The 20,945-nt window shown below is 38.6% G+C and overlaps 1 protein-coding gene across 1 annotated transcript in view; it reads left to right on the plus strand.

The window, feature by feature from the left end:
* Positions 1–20,945, plus strand: part of FMN1 (formin 1) — a 385,253-nt gene that overhangs the window by 339,397 nt on the left and 24,911 nt on the right. Inside the window, exon 16 of the mRNA XM_011932729.1 lies at positions 18,437–18,488. Within this exon, the coding sequence (XP_011788119.1) occupies positions 18,437–18,488 (52 nt within the window). The remainder of the gene's footprint in view (positions 1–18,436; positions 18,489–20,945) is intronic.

A 20,945-nucleotide genomic window follows, 5' to 3' on the forward strand; every position in this document is an offset into this window, starting at 1 on the left:
TGAGTAGCTGCAATTACAGGTGCGTGCCACCATACCTGGCTAATTTTTTTTTTTTAGTAGAGGCGGGGTTTCACCATGTTGGCCAAGCTGGTCTTGAACTCCTGATCTCCGATTCACCTGCCTTGTCTTCCCAAATGCTGGGATTACAGGCGTCTCATAGATCTTCTCCTGAAGTTGTACTTATTCAACTTGAAAATGAATCTAGGAAGAAATGGAGTAGCAAAAGGTATAATGAGCAATAAAATAATGGTTAAAGCATTATTAATAAAATGGAAAGCATTTGCGTTTGGTAATGTGGAAATAAAATTGCAGATGATATCAAAATGGGATGAGGCATTGGATGTGACCATAGAATTTAGGAGGAGAATGAAATGAAAAGCAAGCCACCCTTATATTGTTCCAGGTTAGAGTACTGAGATATAATTAGCTGTAGATAACCTTAAAATCACAGGTATAATGGGTGTTAAGATTTAAGTATTAGCCGGGCGTGGTGGCTCATACCTGTAATCCCAGCACTTTGGGAGGCTGAGGCAGGTGGATCACGAGGTCAGGAGTTCAAGAACAGCCTGGCCAAGATGGTGAAACCCCATCTCTACTAAAAATACAAAAATTAGCTGGGCATGGTGATGGGCGCCTGTAATCCCAGCTACTTGGGAGGCTGGGGCAGAGAATTGCTTGAACCCGGGAGACAGAGGTTGCAGTGAGCCGAGATCGTGCCACTGCACTCCAGCCTGGGCAACAGAGTGAGACTCCATCTCAAAAAAAAAAAAGATTTAGGTATTTATTATTCAAAAAGTTAGACTTTATCATGTTCAAACTAGTAAAGGAAAAATGAAGCAAAGACAGTTTGGTGAATCCAACAAAAGTTAGGAAAAGGTGAAAAAGTAAATAGCCAGTAAGCTTGGTGAAGAGAAGTACAAAATAAATATGAGGATTAATCTAAATATATTCATAATCAAAATAAACACAAATGGACCAACTTTACCCAGGCAGCTGAAAGGAAAAAGAAATGACTCATTTAAACCTGAGAGAGGACAAGACAACCTGCCATTATTTGGATACTCTATCTCTTAGAAAATCTATGATATTCAAACAGTGTTTATCCATCTCCAACAACAACAAAAAAAGCTGCCTCACACAATTTCAAATAATTAATAATCTAAAGGACAAAAGCAAAACCAAAATTATAAACAGTATCATAAGAAAATACAAGACCTCTTTATTAACTTAGAAGTAGACAAGACCTTCTTACAAATGATTTAAGAAGCAAAAGACATGAAGAAAGTATTTGTGAATTTAACTGTTTCAGATTTAAATTTAAAAATGATAAACATTGTAAACAAAGTTAACAGACAAGCAAAAGCATGGGAAAATATATTTGCAAAATATTTAACCAATGGTTTTTACCAAAATCGATGTGATTTGCAAAATTTTTAAAGTTTGACCACAACAATTATCAGCCCTTAGTAATATTAAATTATACTATCATTGTGGAGGACTATTTGACAGTCTCAAATAAATTAAAACTATGTCTACCTAATACGCTAACAAATCTACTTCTCTATGTCTGTCTTAGAGAAACCTTGCATGCTTGCACAGGGACACTCAGAAGTTCTGGAAGGATACATCCCAAAATAAGAGTACTTGAGTTGTGGAAGATAACTATGTATATATGTCTTGGGGGAGACAGAGGGTGTGACGCAGAGGGCTCTCAGGGGGACTTTATCTGTAATGTTTTATGTTTTTATAAGGAGAATGCATATTACCTCAATTAGTTAAGGATTAATTTTGCAAAATATTTGAGTGGAAGTTTTATTTTCAGTTTCATATAGAATTAAAGCCTCTCTCTTTGCAGTTAAAAGAAAAAGTAGCCTGTCTGTCAACGCAAAGTTTCAGGTTGAGTCCACTCTTTGTGTAATCATGAATCTCTGTTACTCAGTTCACTTTTTATAATAGAGGGAGTTTTGAGATGAGAAGTTTATATACACCCTTCACGTTGTATTGATGGATTTTGGTTGGAAGTCCTCCACGTTTATCTTTAGGCATATCAATTTTAAATGTTTAAATATCTGTAATTATTTTGTTTAACGCTGATGTAGTTGGACTTATTATTCAATCCACCATTTGAGATGGTGAAATCTTAAAAATACATCAAAGGCAAATTATTCTCTCCAGTCCTGTTTCAAGTGTGCAGAAAATAGTAGGTAATGCATTTACATTTTTAATTTCATTATATAAATGGCATTAAACTAACCATAAAATAATTGCCAATAACAACATTGTTTCACTGAGCTTTTATACATGACTATGAATCATTTTTCCTCGTCAAAATGAGAAGTGGTTTTTTTTCTTTCTTTTTTTTAAAGTTAGATTCTAAATGCCCAACTTTTAACTATACTTATCTTCTGCTTTGGAATTTTTTTTTTCTATCAGTCATTATATTTCTTTAGGAAACGTCTTTAAATTTTTTTAAGGGAAGGAACAAAGCTAGCAAAGAAACAGATGTGTCCCATATAAAATATGCAATAAATCTTCTCCCACAAATTCTTTGCTCTGAACTTTCTGACAGAAACTGTCAAATATCCACTTTAATTCAGGAATAAAATGTTCACTCCATGTCATGGCGCCAACCCCCATATGCCAGAATAAAGTTAGTGACCAGCCATAAAAACAGCAGCATAAGCACCTTTGAAACGGTACGAGTCATCGTGGGTGAGAACGCCCCATATAAATCCATAGGGAATTAATCTTGGCTTTGCTACTATCCTGCTGCGCATTTACAACAAGCTTCTACTCCCACACAGCAGAAGTGGTAATACTTTTTAAAAGGAGAGAGAAAATAAGAGAGCCGTGTGTCCACCTAATGAGCTTGTTGGTTGGGGGAAGGGGGTTGCATGGATCAGAAAGCAGTAGGTTTTCCTCCCCCGCCTCGGAGCTCTGGAATCCCCTTGAAGAGGCAGCAGCTAAGCCTCAGTTGAACATGTGGGGTTCTTCTTCAGCTCGCCTTGCCTGCCTTCGCAGATCATGTGAAACCAATCTCCCTGAAGTGCAATCACAAGAAATGACTTCAGCTCCGTAAATCATTGTTATCATCCCACAGAGGAGGTACTGCTATGGTTTTTCTCCAGTAAAACATTTGAAGCCTCTGGTTTCATGAGCTTTTTTTTTTTTTTTCTTCCCACTTTCTGAAATCAGCTTCATGCCACTTGTACAATTTGCTTCAGGCTTCTGCATACAGGAGATGGTGGCACTTCTCCAATTTGCCTAATATTTGAACATTTTACCCTCTCAGATTTTGAGGGAGATCTGTTTCCTACTGAATGTGCGCCTATGTGTGTGGCTTGTCATGTACGCAGAGGCTTCACATTTGCTTCCAAGAATATACTGATCCTCAATATTTTTTGCATGAAGGATATTTTCTTTATACTATATTTTTCAAATACAGAATAAGTAGTATAAGGTTTAAGCACAGGACAAAGAAATCTCAACCTACTTCACAGTGTTAGACACTATTTTAAAATGCACTTGTAGCCATGTAAAACATTTCTCTAAGGCACAAAAATGGAAAGACTAAAGGGTGAAGCAATGGATGATTTCCAGGTTAAGTCAAATGATAAAAATCTACCTTAATTCTATTTGGTAATATTTTAATAATCCTTCATAAACACTTCTCTCCTACAAGATCTCATTTAGGAAGAACTGTCAAAAAATTATTTTGAAATGCTTTCATGAGTTTCTAGAAAATGTTTTGTTTGAATAGGTGCCATACTCACTTTGAAATAAAGGCTAATTTTTCAACAATTGTTTTTAATAATTATAAATTTAAATATAAATTAATTATAAAAGTATTCATTTAAAAGTTGACCTATACCTATACTTTTATGTTAAATAAAAAGCAAGAGAAAAAAATGAAAAAGCAAGAAAAGACATTATGTTCAATATAATTTCAGCTATATAACCAAAGCACAAATGAGCGTGTGATTATAAATATATACATTTATGAAATGAATCAACATATTAATAGTGGCCATTGCTTAGAGAAAGTCTTATGCACTGCTTTTGTTTTCTTATTTATATCTTTCTCAAATGTTCTACAGTGAGGATTTATTACTTGTAAAATCTGGGGAAAATACCAAGGGTTGTTAAAAAGGAGGGAAGAAATGACCCACTGTAACATTCGTTCTTATTGAATGTATTGTTCAGTTGTTACCATATCAATGTGATTATTCAGTGTTTGTACAAAGTTTTCTTCAACAAAAGCTTTTTCTCTGAGGATGACAGTTATGATTGAAAGGTGACTGGAGGATTCCACCCGGAATTCTGTTCAATTCACTGTCAGCACTTCCACCTCGACTTAAAAGCAGTGTGGTTCCCTTAAAAACCAAGCCTCATTTCTTTCTTTCCTTTTACTGGCTCTGATAATGATCACTTCTGCTAGTAGAAGCAGAATGTTCAAATGTTCTTTAATGTGGAAAATATCTTCTACAGCATCTTCTTTGGGAATCCCAGTTCTCTCAGCATTTTCTTTTCCTGCAAATATCACCCAAGAGACAGATGATGACCTTCATCACACCTAGGTACTTGGTAACATCAGAGCTCTTGAAGTCATCTTGGTAATTCTTGGGTACCGTTTCTAGTGGACCCGTTTTAAACCCCCAGCTATGATAAACCCTTGACCAAGTGAAATAAAAATGGGTCAAAAAGTAATTTGATGTTGTTAGCAATAGCCAATATTAGGGAAGTTAGACTTTTGTCAGGTTCTATGGCCCTGTAAATTCAGTTTCCTAAGTACATTTAGACTTTGCAAGGGTTTTAAAGGAAGACCGATTTAAGGATAGCAATGGCTATTTCGTGATTACTTACAGGACATTCTGGTAGTCTATTCATTTTCATGACTAAACGTCTGAACAATTGTTTTTCTAGAGGGAGAGCTTCAACTATTTAACAAATGTGTTAAGTTACACAGATGTCAGAGGTTTAGTGTGAATAGATCTAGAAGAGTAAGAAATTTCCTTTGTCAAGGTATGATGCCGTATATTGTAAATCATGTATAAGTATGGCTTCTTTCTTCTCTTAGTTTTTCTTTAGTTAAAATCAATCTTAAGCCATTAAGATCTCTGACCCTACCTAATAGCTTTTTATCTGAATTTTACTGTTTATAATGTGATTGAAACTATTCTTAATATTGGATGTCCTTCTGAACAATTTGTAAAAAATATGTAGAATGATTACTTTATAGAGATTGTAGAATTTCCTGTTGCCTGTGAGTATCAGGTGTGAATAGAGGCCTTTAATGTGGGTGACTGCCCCCTGAAATTTAACTTATCCATGCCAATGGTGGTTTTTCTGTTATGACTTATTTCTCTATTGTTCCACTCTGTTAATAATATGACGGTTTTATAGTTTTTCAGCAGGAACCTATAAAGAATCACAGTATGTCACAGTGAAAACTAGACGGGAGTCCGGGGACAGCTTCTTTCTTTTTTGCCCAAAACTATTTGTATGACCTTAGGCAGGTCACTCGCTTTCAGAGTGCTCTGCAGCTGCCTCCACACAGCATCTGTTGTTTCTTTTTCTGATTATATTAAATGAGCCCCTTTCTTCAAAAAGCAACTGAAAACAAATGAAAAACAAAAATCCTCTTAACCAGAGAGGCAGAAATAGCAACCATAATATTCTGGTATGTTACCTTCTGGCTTTTCTATAGATATAATATTTTGGTAACTATATATAGAATTTGTGTGATATACATTTTGACATCGCTTTAGGCACATCATGCCACTGCTTTATATTCTTTATTTATAATTTTGTCATAGCATTTTCCCGTGATATTTTTTGCAAGCACGTTTTGTGGTATGTGGGTCTAGGAAGTGTACTTTAATCCTCAGGAGCTTACTGTAGGGATACACGTATTACTAAGGAAAAACAGGGTGCTCAAATTCCCCAGAGAAGTTTCACAGGAACCCAGGAAAGGCTGCACAAGCAAATGTCATTGGATTACAAAGAATTATAGTGGTGGTGGTGGTAGTCATTATCATGATTGACATTTACTTAACTAATGTGCCAGGTGCCATGGCTGAGCACCTTACAAACATCTCTTTTAATTACTACAGCTGTCGAATGTCGGTTCTATCGTTACTTTCATTTATAGATGAGAAAACTGAGTCTTAGCCACATTAAACAACTTACCCCGTGTCAATAGTTAGAAAGTAATGGAGCACTTGGAAGCTTGGGCTCCACTATTATCCGCAGTGTAGAACCTAAGAATTCAGTAGCATAGCACCTGGCACACTCTGAGTATTCAGTGAATGTTCATCATCATCATCCTTGCCGCCACCACCAGCACCGATCTGACTGTCCTAGGCCATTGTGTCAGGCTACTTTACGAGCATTAGATTGACTGTCGTTGGATCTTAGTAGCTATGACTGGTGAGGGGAAGGGGACACAGTCCAGTACATGATTCTGTTATTGGAAAATCCACTACTCAATCCCCTATTACTGTTTAACTTAGCTCATTTTTAAACTATAGCATGAGGGGTTTATACAACATAATTTCTTAAGTTTTGTGTAGCTCCAAAGTTTTCAAGTATAAGGTTTCATTTTATCCAGTGTACATATGGACAAGTTAAAGTCTGAAGAATAAAGTATTGGCCCTAAATATCATAGATAATCATCAGAGGCAGTTATGGGAAACCCAAAGACGCTAGTTGGAGAACCTTTTCTTCCACTTACAAAAATTAAAATGAGATACTTTCCTTCTTTAGATTTGCTGAATTTCTAGTACTAAAATGCTATGAGATTAAAAAAAATGAGATAATTGCTTTTGAAGAACACTACTTTAAAGAAGAAATAAAAATAAACATGCAGGCCGGGCACGATGGCTCATGCCTGTAATCCCAGCACTTTGGGAGGCCGAGGCGGGTGGATTACGAGATCAGGAGATTGAGACCATCCTGGAGAACATGGTGAAACCCCGTCTCTACTGAAAAAGTACAAAAAATTAGCCAGGCATGGTGGCGGGCACCTGTAGTCCCAGCTACTCGGGAGGCTGAGGAAGGAGAATGGCATGAACCTGGGAGGTGGAGCTTGCAGTGAGCCGAGATTGCACCACTGCACTCCAGCCTGGGTGAGAGCGAGACTTTGTCTCAAAAAATAAAAAAAAAAAAAAAAAAAAAAAAAAACATGCAGCCTGTTACCACTTTGCTTATGAACCTGCTACAAATTCACACTTTTGTGGACCTTCTCACCAATTAATAAAGCAAGAAGTTACTGATTTATAAACACTAGGTTTTTAGTCTCAAGTGCTAGGCATTTGAATACAAAGTTTGAAAGAAAAAGGCCATAGTCCATGCCTTTCAGAAATTATACACCTTCAGACTAGTGCTAATGTTAAAATAAGACAGAGTTGTTTGGGAAAGAAGACGTTCCTCCAAATTAGTATACCTGCAATTTATCACCAAATGGTTGTCCTGAGTCTTGTGATTGTAAACCCCATTGCTTTTGAAATTTCACTAAGGTTCTTGATGAAACAAAATGCAAGAAGCCTTCTTTTAAAAATTTAGCTTCTTTGCAATTCCTAAGATTTTCTAAATGGTGTCTGCTGTCTGAATGATGAGCCTATAGAGTTTAGTTTCCCTACATGACACCTGAAATACTTCTAAATTATTGTAGAAGGTTGGACCCTTCCTGTTGGAAATGAGATGGCTGGGAGGCAAGGTAGACATTACAAGGAAACAGGCTTTATGTATAATTATTTTTTAAATTACAAGGAAATAGGTTTATGTATAATTACCCCTTAAGTGAAAATTGTATTTTATAAATGTGCTTGTTTAGAAGTATCTATGAAAAATAACTAAGGAAAAGCATTTTACAAAAGACATCTGTCACTTGTATTAATGCTGATAAGTTAAAGGCATGTATGGGCCTAGATGATGGTATAACTTGGAGAATTTCAGGTGCTGTTTGAGAATGCAACCACCTGACTCCTATTAATGTCAATGAGTCTCTCACCAGATCATTCTAAAATTGTACCCCCATGGTCTGTTTTAAAGCATCAAGAGTCAGGAAATGTAGAGTGAAAGCTGAAATTCCATCTTGGAACCTTGTCTCTGATGTATCTATTTCTGTGGAAGATGTGTCGTACAGAGCAGCTTCGAAATACCACCTCAGTGTTTGGGAATCCTGGAGAAAAATGCTGCCCCTTGGGAAGCAGCAGGGAGCGTTGGAAAATGTAGATTACTAGTCACAAATTATTAGTCAAAATTATTAAATTATTAGTCAAAAGACCTGGATTTTGTGACTATCTATGTATTCCAAAAGGTCACTTCATCTACTTGGGTATCCATTTTCTCTATGTTGAGATTCAATAGTTGGGCTAAGTTATAGCAAAATTAAGGTTATACTGTCTTATCAGCCTCCTCCAGTAATTGCATCTGTATCACTCAAAGCGAAGAGGTTTCTGTGGACAGATAGTTGTGCAGCATTGAGGGACTTCACTGGACTACACAGAAGCAGAGGAAAAAAGGTAGTAGAACATTAGCCACGAATTAAGTGATTGCCTTTAAGAAGAATGAGCAGAATCCTTCATAAAGTCTGAAGGCCAAGTGTTTTGTCAGTATTGTAAATGGTCGAAAGACTTACCTAGGGGTGAAACATCTCATCTCTAGTGAACATATATTGGGGGAAAAAAGTGAGTTCACTTCTGAAAAAGTGTGGGTAAATATACTTCATTTAGATCCCAATTATACTTGTGGCCAATTACCTCCTAGAACTGTGACTTGATAAAATGTTTACTTTTGCAGTAGTTACTCTTGAGCACAGACTAGGTGTATCATGAGGTTAAGTGTTTGAGATTATTAGTCATCCCTCAGTATCTGTGGAGGATTGGTTCCAGGACCCTTATGGATACCCAACTCTACAGATGCTCAAGTCTCTCATATAAAATGGTGTCATAATTGCTATAACCTACACCCGTTCTTTAAATCATCTCTAGATTACTTATGATACCAAATACAACGTAAATGCTATGTAACTAGTTGTTATGACTGTGTTGTTTAGGGAATAATGACAAGGAAAAAAAAAAGCATGTATATATTCAGCACAGAAACAGCCATCCATTTTTTCCCCAAGTGTTTTCCATCTGCAATCCATAACCCACGGATACAGAGGGCCAACTGTATATTGTGATCTCTGAAATCGTACCTATCACCTATACAAATTATTATTACAGTCATCAGAGAATATAAATGAGTCCATGACAACTGAAATATTTCCAAAGTATTGTGGAAGGTCTGACCCTTTTTATTGTATACAAACAACACTTTGTAATTCACGTTGTTATACCAGTAAGATATTTTACGAATATCATCACACTAGATTTAGAGATAGAGGCTGAGAATTTCTAATCTGAAAATCCAAAATGTAAAATGCTCCAAAATCTGAAACGTTTTGAGCACTGACATGACACTGAATAAACTGTCCATTGTGCACCTGCATTTCGACAAGACCTGTCACTTGACTTTATGTGACGGGCCTCGGCCAAAATGCTGGAGCACAATGGACAGTTTATTCAGTGTCCTTGAGGGAAGAATAAAATGACCTTCACGCACTATGTATAAGGTATATATGAAACATCAGTGAATTTCTTCTTTAGACGTGGGTCCCATCCGCAATATATTACATTATGTATATGCAAGTATTCCAAAATGTGGGGGACAAAAATGGAAATTGGAAACAATTCTGGCCTCGAGCATTTTAGATAAGGAGTACTCAGCCTGTATAAAAGTGTACATGACTTAATAAGTCTCTTGTAAGTTTGATTGCCTCAGGACTGACATTTTCAACTGTGTGTAAGGGAATGGAGTCATACTGCCCTAACTCCGCCATTGTGTGTAATGAGTTGGCGTTGTCCTAGACTAAGTGTTACCGGTCATGTGTATGTGGGGAAACTGAGAAAAGAGCTGCTCAAATCCTTTTCTGTGTTCTGCAGTTCAGATGAAGGACCCTGGTTGAGGACAGCCCCAGGTGCCCAAGTTAGGCAGTACCATTTCGTGTGGGTGTGTGGGGAGGTGTGGGGGTGTGTGTGCGTGTGTGTTTTGATGTCCATAAAATACTCCAATTCACTTAAGGGGCAACTAGAAATGGCAGATTAAATGATGAAAAGGGCTGGGTGTGGTGTCTCATGCCTGTAATCCCAGCACTTTGAGAGGCTGAGGTGGGTGGATCACTTGAGGTCAGGAGTTCAAGACCAGCCTGGCCAACATGGTGAAACCCTGTCTCTACTAAAAATACAAAAAGAAAAAGAAAAAAAAGAAAAAAAAATTAGCCTGGCATGGTAGTGCTCACCTGTAATCCCAGCTCCTCCGTGAGACTGAGGCAGTAGAATGGCTTGAACCCAGGAGGCAGAGGTTGCGGTGAGCCGAGACCGCACCACTGCGCTGCAGCCTGAGTGACAGAGTGAGACTCCGGCTCAAAAGATAGATAGATAGATAGATAGATAGATAGATAGATAGATAGATAGATAGATAGATAAATAAATAAATAAATAAATAAATAAATAAATAAATAAATAAATAAATAAATAAATAAAAGGATGAAAAAGACAAGATCTAGAAAGTCTGACTGAAAAGAAGAGGATCCAGGCTAGAACATCAGTCTGGGAAGTAGACTAGATGACTATTTGAAGACTCCTTGTATCTGGATTTTGGTTTTTTAATTTTATGACTCTGAAGAGCTCTTCAGAGTGTAGTAACCCAGTGTCCTTTTCTTGGTACTTTCACCAAAAGCCTAGTTTCCTGGTCCACTTTAGCCTTAAGCAAGTGACCTGGAAATCCTGCATCCTATACTGGGAACCTTGGCAGTGTGTCTTTACACAGCCTTGTAACGCTTCGTACAGAAAATCTCACAAGCACTTTTACCATCCAGCTTAGACACTTGCACATGTAAGCTCTGACAGACCAGAAATGATCGTTCTTCCAATTTCGCCACAACCAGGAAAACTAGTAACTTAGAAAGACCAGAGAGGGTGTCGTCCTCCACGGGCAAGCATACCAGAAGGAAAAATGTAAGGGCAAGAGCTCTGCCTCACTCACTGGTTCCAAGTATCTATTTTTCTTCTCTTAAATGTTCAAAGGCCATGCCTGTCCAATATCAGCGTGCTGTGCCTCAGTGGGTGTAAAGCATTTGTTTCCCTGGAAGGTGCACAATGGGGATTTTCTAAGAAGTGGAAAATGATTGCCACACTCACATCAGATGGATCCCACGTGAAGCAGAGTGCAGTCCCTTTGTTTCCTTGTTAGCATCACCCGGCTCCTCTATTTGTAGAGCTGTAATAAAAACAAGTTCTTTACTGTGCGTCCTGTTGGTTTATACCAACCATTTCAGGTCCATAAACCATGGTATATTAAAGTGTAATAGACTGTGTAAAGAATACTAGGAAGATATTCCAACCCTTATCCCTTCCCCTTATTTCACAATTTACTGCCTCCCAGATGGGCATCCATAAATATGACTTAATTGTGTTTGGCATAAAAGCCCCACTTTCTTTGAAGAGTGACCGCCTCCTTCAGCCACTCTCATTGTATGAGTGCCACCCTCTTTCTTGAGAATAAAAACTTTGGGTATTTGGGGACATTTAAATGGTGAATGTTCTTAGTCTGAATATTTTATGGAAATACCATTTTATTTATAAGAACTTTCTCTTTTTCAGAGCTAACTCTGGAAAATAGTATATTTTAAAGACTTAATCTGATACAGATGAAACTGGAGGGTTAAAGCTATTTGTGCCTCCCTATAGTGTTAGTGCTATTTGTGCCTGTGTTAATGTATCAATCTAAAAGCAGAACATAAGATGGACATAGTATTCTCTTGCTTTTCAGTTCCACTCTACTCTTCACTCTTTTGTTGCAAACAAAAGATGGAAGATTAGAAATTCCTGTGCCAAAAAACAGGCACTTAATGTGTAGGGACTGTGTTCTGCTAACATGGGTTCTTCTGTTGTATACTTTTCCATCTGTCAAATAAGTACACAAGGCTGGGCATGGTGGCTCACGCTTATAATCCCAGCACTTTGGGAGGCTAAGGCAGATGGATCACTTGAGGTCAGGAGTTTGAGACCAGCCTGGCCAACATGGTGAAACCCTGTCCGTACTAAAGATACAAAAATCAGCTGGCCATGGTGTGTGCCTATAATCTCAGCTACTGGGGAGGTTGAGGACAGAGAATCGCTTGAACCTGGGAGATGGAGGTTGCAGTGACTGAGATTGTGCCACTGCACTCCAGCCTGGGTGACAGAACAAGACCCTGTCTCAAAAGAAAAAAAAGATAAGTACACAAGTACCTACTGGGCGATAGTTGAGAGAAAAACTCTGAAACAGATTTTGGTTGCAACTCTGAAGGAGCACAGAGTCCAGTGGAAAAAGCCAACTGCCAGCCAGTGATCTTGACATAGCCTTCTGTGTGCTATGGTGAGGAGTTGTGTGGAGATAGTGTGTTCGGATCTCCACAGAAAGAACGACTCACCACTTTAGGCAGGAGAGGCATGGAGGGCCTCTCGGAGGAGATTTTCAAGCTTGGTTTTTGAAGAAAGAAAAGACATTCAAACAGAAGGGTAGGAGAAGGGCAAGGAAGAGAAGGCATTAGAAACAGAAGGAGCGAAGTGCCCAAAAATAAAGACACCATGCAGCAAGTTGAGTCCAGAGAACAGCCATGAGTCCCATGCAGCAGGAGCTCTGGGGATGAAAGTATGGGGATGGCAGGAAGCACGTGTGAGGGGCTCACTGTGAACTGCCAATGTACTTTGTCTTCAGTGGGGGAACCAGTGAGAACATTAAGCAGAAAAGGGGCATAGTTCACTTTGTCTTTTAAAACGGCAGTTTTGGTGGCAACAAAGAATTTACTGTGCAATGAGGGGAACCAGTTACAGGTCTCCATATAGAGTCTGGAGGTTAAGGAAGAAATCTTAGCTCTCAGGAAACTTACCTCTTAAAAAAAGACTCCTGGATCATCTTTTATTTGGGATTGGGGAAGTGATCCAGTTAATCAGGTCAAAGATTACAGAACTCAGTGGTCATTAAGGGGAAAAAACAGGTGAGAATAATCATAAATACCTCTCCCCTCACACCCACCCCCATGAGTCCCAGTTATTTGTTAAATTATAAATAAGTTTTTCTCTTTTTCTCCTGAGGATGAAATAAAACAAAATGAACTGAGAGAGCAAATAAAATGACTTTAGGTCAGACATAGGGAACCGCCCTTTTGTAGAAGAGCCTTTTACAGGCCATGCTAAGGACATCAGCTCAGTGAGTGAAATGAAAAAAAACACTAACGTTTTGAGCATAAAATGATAACAACCAAAATTCTTGTCTACTGAAAGCAGTTATGAACATTCTAAAGAAAGCATGTTGTGTGAAATCGTGTGATAACCATTCCAAAGTCAGAAAGCTAGAACAGGGACTACTAGCATTTGCTTGTAGCCAATCAACAATAAATGGCTGCCATTCTTGAATGCCCACCATATGTCAGTCACTAGATTAACCTCACACGTTCAGTATATCTCATAGTCACAAGCACTTTGCAAGGTAGATCTTACTATTCCCATTTTATGGATAAGGCTCAGTGGAGTTAAGTGATTTTCTGAAGATCACCCAGTTCATAAGTATCAGAGCAGAAATTCAACCCATGTCCGCCTGATGCAAAACCCAAGCTCTTTCCTCTATGCTACACTTCGTTTGACTTTGGCAAAACAACCAACCCTTTGGAAGCTTGAACCCCCAGCAGCCATGGCATGACGTTGAACTGTCAAAGACCTGACTGAAAAGACTCACTGCAACTCTGTGGGTGGTAGGTATCATCATCTCCATTTGACAGAGCGGGAAGCTGAAACACAGGACACTGTGATTGATTCATGACACTCAGATGACACAGCGAGGCTTAAAGCTTGGCGTTTAGGTATTGTGAGTTCTGATTTGCATTCCTTGGGCCCATAGCCGTGGAATAGAAAGAGCCATTTCTGCTTCACTTGGTAGGCTACGGAACTATGAACTTGAGAATTGTTCTTGTGGAGCAATTTCATGATAACTAATAAAACAATGACCAGCAAATGAACCAGAAAACAAAATTTCAGGGCATTAAAGGTTTACACAAAAGCCAGCAGTCTTTACTCAGTCGAGACTCTATTAAATAAAATCCACATACATGTCTCTTTTAACAAAACACCTTTTGAGGAAGCCATGTTACTTTTTCTCTGTGACATAGAATTATGAAAAATGTTACTTAAGGAGAAAATTTAAATTTAAGAAAAACCACATAGTCTGCCAGTGACATAAAAATTGTACCATGTTACAAGCGTGTCACCAGGCAAACTTACCTCTTAACTTTCTCCAAGCATTTCCAAGATTCACCATCATCACAGCATGCCAAGTAACCTTGGTAAAGACATTTAGGAGACAGAATTTATGTTAAGCAAAACTTCTCATTTTTAATACTCTGACTTATTTTCCTTATTGTTTTTATTGAAAACTGTGAGACTATCAGTCACTATTGTAAGCAGCTACATTTCATTCCTACGAGTTGGAAAAGAATTATATTTAACTCATTGCAGACAGTAAGAGAGCTTCTTATAAATAAGAGAGAGGAGGAAAATAAGAAAAGAAGTTTTTGAAAGACAGTAAATAGAGGAGAGAAGAACAAGGTGAGGGATGCCTTTTATTTCCCTACCTCCCCCACACTGAGTCTGACAGTTCCTCCAAACCCATCTGTCTCCTAACATACATACCCCCGCTTCACCTCACATGAGTAGTGTCACAATTTAAATCCCAAAGTAGGCCAGGTATGGTGGCTTGCACCTGTAATCCTAGCACTTTGGGAGGCCAAGGTGGAGGATCACTTGAGCCAAGGAATTTGAGACTAGCGCATATATGTATATAAAAAATACTATATGCTCTATATAATGTATAATATATGCTATATATACTATATGCTATATATTATCTGCTATATATAATATATAATACGTGCTATACATAATATATAATATATGCTATATATAATATATATATAAGAGCAAGACCTCATCTCAAAAAAATAAGGTAAGCCAGGCACGGTGATGCACGCCTATAGTCCCAGCTACTCGAGAGGCTGAAGTGGAGGGATTGCTTGAGCCTAGGAGTTTGAGGCAGCAGTGAGCTATGATCATGCCTCTGCACTTGAGCCTGGGTGACAAAGTCAGACGCTGTCTCAAAAAAAGAAAAATGAAGCATCTAAATCCCGCTATTTATGTGGCTTTGTAGAATAGAAGACTAAGTAAATTTTACACATAGATTTGAGCCACTCCTAGTCAAAGAATAGTTTTCATCTAAGACTTGTCATCTTCAATTTCAATATTGTCTTTCCCTTTGTGTACCGAGTCGCAGTGGGACATGCTGTAGCTGCCCAGGCATGCCTAATTCGGTAACTCATGGAGAGTCTCCTTCTATAGGCCTCCATCTATGCTCTAGATGGGTTTTTTGGTTTTGTTTTTTGTTTTTATTGTTACCACTTATCAAAAATTACTTACACTGATTCTTATTCTCTCAGGTTTAATTATTTGTCTTCCCCAACAGGAACAAAAGTTCTACAGGGAACTATGTTTGCTTACTTCACTGGTGGATCCCAAACACCTGGGATAGTGTCTAGCGCACGGAAGGAAGGAATAAACCCTCCTATGTTATTACGTCAGCAGCTACTAGAGGCTGAAATCAGAGGTTGCAGAGCCACACGTGGCCAGCAGGACTGTTCTTTTTGTCATATTATGTTTGAATTTTTTTTTAAGTGGGAAACATTCATTTTAAAATCCCTTTCTAGCTTCTAGTCTAAAAAACTAAATCTGGTAACAAGACCAAGTGCTTGTCCTCTCGTAAATGGAGTACAGCCTTCCCACTTCCCTGCAATTCCCTACTGTCTCTCCCACTTTAAGGCTATCAGTTCCCGTGTTGAAAAACTAGAACTAGAATATTAGAACACTGGGATTCTTATACTTGGCCCACACTTATCTTGTTTGTTGATGGTATTAGAATTTGAGTTTGTGACTCCAGTCTTTAAACACGGTTCTTCCAGGTAATGTATTTGTGTTTTGCTTGGAGCATCTCAAAGACTTAAAATGTGTAATGGCCTGGTTTGAAATTTTACACATTCAAGTAGGAGAAATATTTTAGGCTGTTAGAGCCTCCAGGTCACACCACAAGGGTAGATGCCTTTTTTATCTGTACATGAGCAAAATTAGGAAAAATTTAGATGACTAATTTCTTCTCATTTTCCTGAAGGCTCTTTTCCCTAAACCCTCAGAGTTTCTGCAGTGTGCGTTGGCTCTTAATAATACCTCTTTTTACATGTATTATCTCATTAAATCTTTACAGCAGCTGTGTGATAATGGTCACTATGGCTATTCTCATGGGACACATGAGGCAATAACTAAGCATTTGGTCTTAACTAACTTGCCCAGAGTCACACAGGTAGTAAATGGTAGGGCCAGGTTTAATAAAATGGTGGTGTTTCAAAATCCCTTATTACCTTTCATGAAGTAGCACAGCATAGATCCTAAACAAGAGATTCATTTTTTTTTCATTCATTTTAAATCATTGTAGCCCTAAATTAAAGGAATCTGAAGGCTTGTGTAGGTTATGTCTCGACTTTCCTATTTTTCTGGTATTTTTAAAGTGTGAGAGTGATATTTTCATATACAATAATGTATCTTCTGATTGTAGAGAAGGATATATAAAAGAACCACCCCAAAATGAAACCTCTTGATAATCCTATAGAAAGAACATAGGTTCTTGACCTGTGGATTCAGAATTGTATCTCAGTATCATTGATTTTCTTAGTAACCTTATGAAAACATTATTCTGACAAGAGTCCACAGACTTCCCTAGACTGCCAAAAGGGCCTGTGGGTGTGGAGGCAGTGTGTGCAAGATTCCCATGACTCTGAGCAGAACTAAACTGTTGCAAATGCTACTGGGTTTATTATGTTCCTGTGTTGGTTTTGTTTTTTGTGGGAACATTAAGGGGGAACATGATGAGATGTGCAAGAGTGAGCACATGTCCTGATCTACCCAGATTGCCCTAATTCATGTTTGTGTCCAGGTGTAATTATTAATATCACTCTCAAAAGTGTCCCAGAGAAAACAAATTATTTGGCCTCTGTTAGCTATGTCTGTTATCAAGACTTCATGACTAAAAGACCAAAAGCAATAGCAACAAAATCCAAAACAGACAAATGGGATCTAATTAAACTGAAGAGCTTCTGCACAGCAAAAGAAACTATCATCAGAGTGAACAGGCAACCTACAGAATGGGAGAACATTTTTGCAATCTACCCATCTGACAAAGGGCTAATATCCAGAATCTACAAATAACTTAAACAAATTTACAAAAAAAACCACAAACAATTCCATCGAAAAGTAAGCAAAGGGTATGAACAGACACTTCTCAGAAGAAGACATTTATGCAGCCAACAGACACATGAAAAGATGCTCATCATCACTGGTCATCAGAGAAGTGCAAATCAAAACCACAGTGGGATACCATCTCACGCCAGTTAGAATGGCGATCATTAACAAGTCAGGAAACAACAGATGCTGGAGAGGGTGTGGAGAAATACGAACACTTTTACACTGTTGGGAGTGTAAATGAGTTCAACCACTGTGGAAGACAGTGTGGCGATTACTCAAGGATCTAGAACTAGAAAAACCATTTGACCCAGCCATCCCATTACTGGGTATATACCCAAAGGATTATAAATCATTCTGCTGTAAAGATATATGGACATGTATGTTTATTGTGGCACTGTTCACAATAGCAGAGACTTGGAACCAACCCAAATGTCCGTCAATGATAGACTGGGTTAAGAAAATGTGGCACATATACACCATGGAATACTGTGCAGCCATAAAAAAGGATGAGTTCATGTCCTTTGCAGGGACATAGATGAAGCCAGAAACCATCCTCAGCAAACTATCACAAGGACAGAAAACCAGACACCACATGTTCTCATTCATAGGTGGGAGTTGAACTATGAGAACAGATGGACACAGGGCGGGGAATATCATACACCAGGGCCTGTTGGGGATGGGGGTTTGAGGGAGGGATAATATTAGGAGAAATACCTAATGTAAATGACAAGTTGATGGGTGCAGCAAACCAACATGGCACATGTATACCTGTGTAACAAACCTGCACATTGTGGACATGTACCCTGGAACTTAAAGTATAATTTAAAAAAAAAAAAAAGCAGTGGTGGCAGATAAAGCAAATTGAGTGCTATTGCCAGGACATGTGCTAGAGGCTACCCATCACTGAATTCAGACCTGCTGTGGTAATGAATGGGTGTAATTGAAGCTGTAAGATTACACAAAGGAGACGACAGAAGAAAACATTTTTAATCATGATTTCTCTTTTACAGCCAGAAAAGAGCATAAGACGGAAGAAAGTCACTTAGAGAATGCACAGAAAAGGTAAGCAGCTCTAATCTGGCCCCAGTTCTTTCTTTGACTAGCCATTCTTTTGTGTTAATATTATGAAGTGCATTCATTTTACTATGCAGTTCTATCTCCAAAACATTTTCACTTCCCCAACTGAAACTTTGCACCCTTTGAACACGAATTTCCCATTCCCCTGTCCCCAGGCAACCACCATTCTACTTTCTGTCTCTGTGACTTTCACTACTTTAGCTACCTCATGCAGTTGGGGTCATCTAGTATTTGTCCTTGTGTGACTGGCGTCTTTCCTGTAGCATAATGTTTGACTAGCCATACTTTCGGTCCCATGTGTTAAGGCTATGCATCCATAAGCAATAAACTTCACTTGGAAGCTGGAGTGAAAGCACTGTAGCAGGACTTAGGAATATTTTTCCTCAGGAAGCAGGGATCATCCAGAAGTGACTCACCTGCCTCACTTGCATGTCATGACACTATTCTGCCTGTTCGCCTCTCCTGCATTGCTCTGCTCCTGAACTGCTTCATGGAAGTCAGGGACAGTTTGACCCTTCCTAGCATTACAGCAGATCAAACTAATTATTGTAGACACCTAAGAGACTTATGTCTTTCCTCAGCTTCTAAAGAAGGATATTATAAACAAGGGACAGGTAGGGAGAAGGGGCTGTCCATATGTTCAGGTGGGGAGAAGGGGCTGACCATATGCCCGTACAGCATGTGGGCATTTCCCCCCAGAAGTTGGGGAAGACTTCAGAGGTCTTCTGTTCAGCCTCATGTCACCCACTTCAGGCATCTTCCTTGCTCTGTGTCTCTCTCTCTCAATAGACACCAGAGGGGAACCATTCACTCCTAATCATCAGGTCTCACCCCTTAGGGCTTTTTCCTTTTTGTTAATTGACCAGGTTAGTCAACTGGCTCTCCCTCCCTCGTAGAAGAATGAGTGGCAGTAGACAGAGGTGTTCTCATATGTAGGGCTGAAATTTGAGATATATTTTGCTGGTACCAATTCTAAAAGTACTGGTAAATTAGATGAGAGGTAGGAGTAGGAGACAGCATATAAGGACAAATGAGCTTTACAAATGTATGAGAGGAACAGTCGCCCAGTTAGGAATTTAAATGCAAATAAACAGATTGTAGAAATTCGCCATTTTCCCCCTGTTTGACCATAATTTCCAAGACTTCTGAAATCCCATAGAAAGTATCATCTGCTCTGCTTTCAGAGGTGCCAGCATCTTGCCCTGCTTCCCACTATAATTACCAATAAGATTAAAATGCTGGTGAAAGCGAGGTGAAGGCAAGTCTTGCACTTTGCTAAGCGCAGACATATTCTCAAATCATGCTTATCATTCCTGTCATAATAATCATTCAAAACTGAGATAATTCCATGGTTATGTTTTTAGGAGTTTGTGTCTCTCTGTTGACCTTGTTCCTATATTAAGCTTCCCTTCCCCATTGCATAAAACTAGCACATCTGTGTTATGGAAACATGCAGCACATAGAGAAGAGATTAGCAACAAGGGCACATGGTGTCAGGCCAAACAGAAATTCAGCTTCTGGGGCAGATGTCAAATTTCTAATACTTTTTCAAGATTCTTGCTGAAGGAAAAGGGGACCCACCGTAGAGGGGCCGAAGCTGCTGCCGTGCATTAGCTCTGCGGAGGGGAGTCATAAATTCTGGTTGTCAGCGTTTTCCGTGGCTTTGTGGTGAAGGTAGTCTAGCTTTCATGTCATACATGAAATATGTTAGATCCCATCTTTAATGCAGAAACCACAGTTGTTTGGTTATACTCTTTAAGGAGGTCGTGGTCAGTGTTGCAATATTTGTGTGAGATTAGTGAACTCTTATGTTTTATTCTCAAGAGAAACAGTTTACTCTGAGGCTAAGGAATATTTGCTTTTCCTAAGCAGTTTCTGAAGGCATGCATACAAGACAATAAGTGGATGTGTTCCACTTTGGATCTCAGGACTGTAGAAGTAAAACAGTTCACTTTGCTATGGGTTCTTTGATGTAGTCATTGTCTGTACTTTAAAAATGTTTGGCCGAATTAAAAAGATACAAATCAGACAGGGAATTATAGCAGACAGAAAAGGGGTCAGGGACTAGTTTGCAGTGAAATAAAAAAGTTATATAAAACCAAACATAGGATTAGAAATCAATCTTTTAAAAGCTGAGAGCCGTTTTAGAGCTATCTGCTGACAAATAGAAATTTCAAATTGCGTGATTGACCTTTGTTTCCTATATATTAGCGAAAATTCTTCTGGTTGTTAAATATCAGCAATTCTCTTGTCCAAATTGCAAAAGATTTTCAGTGGTCAGCCTCTGTGAATCAAAACTGAATTTAAAATGAAGGGAGTTTTGTCTAGGAAAGACAACAATCTAGGCCTTATGAGATCATCGCAAGTTCACATTCTAGCTTTTAGGTTTTTCTTAAACAGTGGAATAACAATGAAATCAAATAAGGCACACTTTTTTTTTTT

Source organism: Colobus angolensis, unplaced genomic scaffold (assembly GCF_000951035.1).
Source record: "Colobus angolensis palliatus isolate OR3802 unplaced genomic scaffold, Cang.pa_1.0 Scaffold97, whole genome shotgun sequence".
Taxonomy (NCBI): domain Eukaryota; kingdom Metazoa; phylum Chordata; class Mammalia; order Primates; family Cercopithecidae; genus Colobus; species Colobus angolensis.